The sequence below is a fragment of the Alosa pseudoharengus genome, unplaced genomic scaffold (genome assembly GCF_046254945.1).
Source record: "Alosa pseudoharengus isolate Yale_2024_CS ecotype anadromous, Long Island Sound unplaced genomic scaffold, YU_APseudo_1.1 YU_APseudo_1.1_scf_1, whole genome shotgun sequence".
NCBI lineage: Eukaryota > Metazoa > Chordata > Actinopteri > Clupeiformes > Clupeidae > Alosa > Alosa pseudoharengus.
The window spans coordinates 18,903,096-18,910,595 of NW_027468564.1; the positions used below are offsets into that span (position 1 = coordinate 18,903,096).

A 7,500-nucleotide genomic window follows, 5' to 3' on the forward strand; every position below is an offset into this window, starting at 1 on the left:
ACCGGTCCGCAACGTGGACACTGCTAGTCCGTTTTATTATTATTATCTCCGGTGCTTTGTCTTATAATTTGCTGCGCAAATTGCAAGGAACCGTGGACTGAGAGAAAAAGATAACAAGCGTTTCTGCAATCAGGATGAAATATTTGCTAATTTGGTGTCATCAAACGTAGAGGCATACAATCAAGTGGTGGTGCGAGCGTTCATTCAGTGCATGCGTGTGCACGTCTGCGTGAGAGAAACTGAAACCACTTGACGTTGGTAGCAAGCTCCGCCCCGCTTCGACCTGTTGGAAGGCTATTTAATTATGTAACGGCATAGAACAACATGGATTCTTTCAACTTCCATAAAAACCGAGCAGAGACGATATAATACACTGTCTACATACATATTGCCTGTGACAGAGACCTTCTAATGAGGAGACACAGCATTTAAAAAAAATCCTCCATAGAAATGCATGGTGTTAGTGTGTAATTCCAATATGGCCGTTGTTTACACATATCCCTGCCCTCCGCGACAAAACGTCGTGTAGGTGAGGCCTATGACCCCAAAGTCTGCCATGACCGGGCTTCAGGTCAAATACGTTTGAGAAAGGCTGACCTACAGTACAGCACCCTGGTGGTAATTAGTGTGATGTGTCTAAAGGAGAAGGATACAGCACCCTGGTGGTAATTAGTGTGATGTGTCTAAAGGAGAAGGATACAGCACCCTGGTGGTAATTAGTGTGATGTGTCTAAAGGAGAAGGATACAGCACCCTGGTGGTAATTAGTGTGATGTGTCTAAAGGAGAAGGATACAGCACCCTGTTGGTAATTAGTGTGATGTGTCTAAAGGAGAAGGATACAGCACCCTGGTGGTAATTAGTGTGATGTGTCTAAAGGAGAAGGATACAGCACCCTGGTGGTAATTAGTGTGATGTGTCTTAAAGGAGAAGGATACAGCACCCTGGTGGTAATTAGTGTGATGTGTCTAAAGGAGAAGGATACAGCACCCTGGTGGTAATTAGTGTGATGTGTCTAAAGGAGAAGGATACAGCACCCTGGTGGTAACTAGTGTGACAAACAAGGCAAAACAAATTCAAGTTTACATGATCTTGTCTAACACCATAACTATGAGATATAATATTCGTATTATATTGTATCATATCAAACAAAATTATTTTTGCCAACTCACTTGGTGGAATAAACCAGATTATTATAATATAATATAATATAATTTATAATGTAAATGATTTGGAAATATATTATACCTTAACATATTATATTATATTGCATTATATCCTGTCCTGTCCTTAGTTTACTGGCCAGAGGAATGTCCACCTGGAGAAGACGTTTTTCCTCCGGCACGCCCAGAAGGCGCGCTCCGAGACCTTCATCGACCTGCGGGAGGTGGTCACGCGCTTCTGCATGCCGCCCGGCGAGTACCTCATCATTCCGTCCACGTACGAGCCCAGCAAGGACGGAGACTTCTTTGTGCGCGTCTTCTCCGAGAAGCACGCCGACTTACAGTAAGTGCATTTATTGATGTCGGATGTTGTGTTGTGTTGTTAACCGCACCTTTAAAACACAATCATTGTAATGCATGCTATGTGATGCATAATGCAGAATTTTAATGTATGGATGTGTTTATGTCCCTGTGTTCCAGGGAGCTGGACAACCCTATAGAGTTTAAAGTGGAAGAGGTAAACAAACAGCCCATTGTATTCCAGTTATATTAAGTATACATCATCTCCTGTGAAGTATTGTCTTATATGAGGTATTGTCTTATGTGAGATATTGGGCCCTATTTTAGCGATCTAAAACACATGGTGTTTTGGCTAGTGCGAAGAGCTTAATTAAATTTAGTGGGTTGTCCAGTTCACATTGAGAGTGGTTTTGTTATCAAACGTTACCAAACATTGGGCGGATGGCGCAACAAGGCGTTCCTATGTTTCTTAATCAGTCATAGGTGTGTTTTGGGTGTATATTATTTAAACCAATGAGAGTAGCATCTGTCATTCCCTTTAACACCCAATTTAACTTGCCAATGATTTCTGACCAGGTTTCTCTTGGTCAGTGGTGTAATGATTTTTAGAGGGTGTAAGATGATCGTGCACCAGAACACACCTTCTGCCTCACCCCTGGGTGCAAAGCTTAATAAAATTACAGTGCATGGCGAAAAATCTGAAAGAAAGATAGAAATAAACTTTGCACGGGAGGGAGGGGGAGGAAGTAGCGAGCTAGCTCTCTGTTTTGTTTGAAATTCAACAGAAGTGACGTTACTCATCATCGCTTAGAGCACCTTTAAGTGACGCATTGTTTAATATTAGGTTAGTATTGTCTCATGTGAGGTATTGTCTTATGTGAAATATTGTGTTATATGAGATATTGTCTTATGTGAAGTATTAAAGATAATAATCAGAGTTATCTTATTGCCCTCACTCTCTGGGAGGAGGGAAGAGGGTTTTTAAGCGGGCCAGTCAGCTGACTCACATAATTTGAAAATCACATTTTGAGTTAAAGCCACTCCGTCTCACTTCAAATGTACACATCATATCCGGTACAAGATCATTTGTCTCCGTCTCAGAATGCTGCAGTTTGGTTTGACTTTGGTTCATATTGTGTTCATATGTGTATTAATATTGTGCTCTTTTCTTGATGTGTTCATATTTGTAAAGTCAAAAGAGTAGTATACATCGCACACTGGAGAGTGTATTTTGCTGACTTTATTTGGCGTGAACAACGCGTTTCGCAAGTTGCTTCATCAGGTTCACGTTCACAGTCAATCTGACACCCGCAGGTGAAATAGGTGGTAACATCATCACATGACCATACCAGACCCAGTGAGAGTACTCTACTTTTCAATAGTTCTACTGCACACCATCAGCACCTGGAGCAAGAAGAGCTGTGCACAGGGATTTTGAACTTTGATGGTGTTCATATTTGTATTAATATTGTTCTCTTGTTGTGTTTCTGTATTAAAATTGTGCTTTTGTCGTTGTGTTTTTGTATTAATATTGTGCTCTTGTTGTTGTGTTTTTGTAAGGAGGAGGAGATCTCAGAGGACGAAGTGGACGGCACGTTCAAAACGCTCTTTGGGAAGCTGGCGGGAGAGGTGAGTGAAGAAAGAGAGGGAGGGGAGAGGTGTGTGTGTGTGTGTGTGTGTGTGTGTGTGTGTGTGGACACCAATAATTGATCCCAGTCACAAGCAATCATTAGCATAGGCTACAAACACCAGGGCTAGAGTTCCTATTGTATTCACACTATCATGGGCCATGTAACTACCGTCCAAGAGAAAGCCAAAGAGACACTGCAACTCTATGTTAACAGATTTTTTAAAAGAAAACCAGACAGAAACTACCATACAACAGCGGAATCCAGTAAACAGTGTGGTCCTGTGGCTTGGTCCTGTGGCTCTAACCTTTGAGCTGAGCTCATGGCTAGGGCTTAAGTTCCAGATTTAGCCCTGTTCAAACCTAGCCCTAGGCAAAGAACACTTCCCTAGGCAAAGAAAGTGTTCTAAGTTTCGGCTCACAAACAAACTGTGCGTACCGGCCTACCATCAGGCTACTCCGCTAGGAGTAGAGAAATAATTTCCCCTATTTGTATTCACTCCAAGTTGGCCTCCCATAACCCAGCTCTGCATTGTAGTCCATAAACTGCCTGACAGGCTATTTATATTTTTCTCTAAAATAACCAAATGCATTTGTTCAACTTTATGAAGCAGAATTACACACTAGGCTACTTGGAATGCACACATTATGTAGGCTGTTGTTGCATGAATACTTTACAAAGCACTTTGTTGGCTACATTATTAGCTGGCTAATGCACACACTTGCAATTGCGAAACGGACGAATACAGCAACCCTTCCAAAGGTGGACAAATGTTGACATTGTCCCGTATTTTGGATGAGAAACCAGGGAAATCTCCCTTATTTTCAATGCTCAATGTTGACAGCTATGATGGAGTGTCATGCCCTTGTGTGCAATCGCACATGCACGAACATGTTCACATGAACATGAACATGAACACAAACACACGCTCCCTTACACCACCCTTGTAACAGTGGTGTGCCATGCCCTTGTGTGCCATAGAGGGCCCACGGCGTTGACCTTTTGACCTGTGAGTGTTTTGTGTCCAAAAGCGCTCAGGATGCCAACTTCCTGTGTTTACCTATCAGCTAAACATCCACTTCCTGTTGCCCAGCAGGCGAGACTCTTGAACTAGACGGGGATGTTTTGGGAAGAGAGTGCCAGGAAATCACTAAATGCCATTGCTGAGCATGTTCTTTACGATATGTCATGTCCCTACGCTTTTGAGTAGAGCACAGCTTTTTTATTTCAGCTGAGAGTTTGGATTGTCTGTGCTGTGTAGAATGTGGCATTTGGGACTTATGACCTTTGACTTTCTCTTCTCTGTCTTTGAAGGACTCTGAGATATCAGCCTTTGAACTGAAGAATATTCTCAACAAAGTCGTGTCCAAACGTAAGCTCTGTTTCCTCCTGCTCTCCTCAGGCTGCAGACATAGTAACACCTGCCATTGGCTAACTGTATAACCCCCTTCACGCACTGTTGTGTGGTATAACCATATGGCGAGCACATTGGCTAGATATTGAGCAAAATCGAACAAACATATTTGTTATTTAAATATGTTTGTATAACAAAGTGAAATATATATTTTTAAATGTATTGTAATGTATTTAGTAAACACATATTGTACATTCAAGACCATTTTGGATGCTGAGAGCTTATTAATCTGACTCCATTCAATTATACTGTTATGTAAATGATGTACAATATAACCTAACCATACACTAAGACACATACCTAACCTCCATTTTATAATTCTGTAACTCAATCCAATGGTTCAGACTAGACAATAACATTTTTGCCTGACTAACCCCATGATTTGTCATCTGGAGCTGACTAGGACAGAGGTGTCAATATGAGTGATTTGTGGTACCAAAGTGGGTAGATTGCTATTACAATGCTATTACAATGATCACATAAATCCCATGTTGTAAGGATCAGTTCAAGGCTAATAACTAAGGGATCATGTATAGTCCGCTGGTCTTGACAGGGCGAACAGGACCCCAATGTATAGCAGAAGGGTCTTGGGTCTTGCTTCATCCTGAGAGGATTCATTTTCCGATACTGACCGATGGACTACACGTTATCTGATTATTATAGACCCTTTCAACAATAAAAACAAAAACAATGCTTGAACGTTCTATTTGGTTCCCAATCTACTTTCTCTGCATTAAGATAACATATGGAATGTTAAAACGGAAGCCTTGTGGGGCCAACTATGATGCTGATAATGGAACTCTCTTGAAAGGGTCTATATGACTACTAACCGAAAGACTACACATTATCTGATTATTATATGATTACTAACCGAAAGACTACACATTATCTGATTATTATACGGCTACTGACCGAAAGACTACACATTATCTGATTATTATCACCCGGAGGGAAGAAATACTGAATAACGGGACACCTAAGTAGATCTGGGAAAAAATCACTGTTCCATATCAATGATTATGAATGGTAACTATACCAGCCTTAGTATGATGACAGTTGAGCCTGGAAGCAAGCTTGGCAACAATGGAATCAACTGTAAACAAGCTGATCGATATACTGCACATTATCTGATTATTATACGGCTACTGACTGATGGACTACATATTATCTGATTATTATACATCTACTGACCGATGGACTACATATTATCTGATTATTATACGGCTACTGACCGATGGACTACACATTATCTGATTATTATACGGTTACTGACCGATGGACTACATATTATCTGATTATTATACTATCCAAAAGGGGGAAGAAACTTCACACTACTGTATAATGATAAGTGTTACTTGCAGATGAATAATTTGGTCATTCTTTTATATAACGGTCAACATAAAGACATATCAAGTACACCGAATGTCGTAATTCAGTAGAACTTTCTGCAGTATTCCGAGAGGCTGAATAATAAGATGTACATTTGTTACATGCATATGTGATGCGATCTGGGACAACCCATCACATTGTGAACTAAATAAAGAATAAAGTCCTTGAGTTCTGCTCTGTTTCAACCCTCTCTGGTGAAATTGCACCATGCGTTGGGTTTTCCCCAGATCCCATCACATATACAGTACGTATGCATACGTACAGTACACATATACATATACATACACACATTGCCACATAGTTTTAGATGTGACAGTCATCCTGAGGTTGACTTTGTGTCTAGGTAATAAGAGACAGAAACACCAAAGCAGGACGCCATTCCCTCACAGCAGGTGTTGTGGCCTGCTGCCCCAGATGTGCAAGGCCCCTTGTCGGGGTAGTAAACGAAGCAAGTCCTTTTGTTGGGAGATCAGAGAGAAGTGTTTTATTGTTTTTTTCTACTTTGCTGGCACTTTTATACAAAGCGATTCACAGCGACCAACAGCAGGGTCAGTCCTCCTGGGGCATCTCAGGGTTAAGAGCCTTGCTCAAGGACACAGCCGTGGCTGGCAGGAAGCGAACCCACAACTTTCTGGCTACTGCATGCTAGCCTAGTTCCTTAGCCGCTTCACCCCAACACGCAGTTAAATTGCCCTTTGACCCTGTGCTCAAACTTAAGCCCACATTGGTAGCTGGCTGACGTGAGCTGTGTGAATGTGATGTTGTAGTTCTTGTTTAGAAATCTGTGAATGTCATCATTTTCAGAGAGCATTCTGCCCCCATGTCCTCTAATAGCCTTACCTAAGGGAACGATAGGAATATTATAGTATTTTGGGACAAAATATTATGGTAATCTATAGGACTAACAGGTATAAATAAAATATTATGGTAATCTATAGGACTAACAGGTATAAATAAAATATTATGGTAATCTATAGGACTAACAGGTATAAATAAAATATTATGGTAATCTATAGGACTAATAGGTATAAATAAAATAGTATGGCAATCTAATAGGTATCATAGACATACTATAGAAGTAGCTTTAACCTAACAATATCTAACCCTATAACATTATCTGGCTGTAGGATAAGACTACTATAGGAACACTATGGGAATAAGTACATTCTAAAAGTATTTTACACTAGCATACAACTACCATATAATTACTATAGAAATTGTATAGTGTTCCTATATTTTTTTTCCGTAAGGCTGTGTGTTTCTCACTGTGTGAGCTGGGGCTTCCACCTCTCTCTTCCAGAATCTCTTGAGGACCCACCACTTCCAAGAGCACCACCTCTAACAAACCCAGCACACATGCCCAACTCACACTTACTTCGTCTTCACCCACTTGGCCTACTTATCTCTCCTGACTACTTTTTTTAGTTGCCACCTACACTCCTGCACAATATCAGCCTCTGGTTACCTTGTACATTATACAAACATATCTATTATTAATCTGAAGTCTCTTTTTTTACACTGTAGCTTGACTGTCAGTCTTCATTTGTAAGTCAATTATGCTAAAAGTGAACGCTAAGTAAATAAATGTGAATGTAATTCTCAGGCCCT

At 40.7% G+C, this 7,500-nt stretch overlaps 1 protein-coding gene across 3 annotated transcripts in view; it reads left to right on the forward strand.

The window, feature by feature from the left end:
- The window catches only part of LOC143122461 (calpain-2 catalytic subunit-like), a 30,942-nt gene that overhangs the window by 16,938 nt on the left and 6,504 nt on the right, over positions 1 to 7,500 (forward strand). For 2 of the 3 annotated variants that reach the window (XR_012986694.1, XM_076283252.1), the window contains exons 12-17: positions 1,293 to 1,504; positions 1,642 to 1,678; positions 3,022 to 3,090; positions 4,404 to 4,461; positions 6,236 to 6,340; positions 7,496 to 7,500. The exon at positions 7,496 to 7,500 is cut by the window's right edge and continues 60 nt beyond it. Coding sequence is in view for 2 of the 3 variants with exons in the window: in XM_076283252.1 (XP_076139367.1) it covers positions 1,293 to 1,504; positions 1,642 to 1,678; positions 3,022 to 3,090; positions 4,404 to 4,461; positions 6,236 to 6,340; positions 7,496 to 7,500 (486 nt within the window). In the remaining variant the exon portion in view is untranslated. The remainder of the gene's footprint in view (positions 1 to 1,292; positions 1,505 to 1,641; positions 1,679 to 3,021; positions 3,091 to 4,403; positions 4,462 to 6,235; positions 6,341 to 7,495) is intronic. The other variant, XM_076283259.1, reaches the window with a different exon arrangement.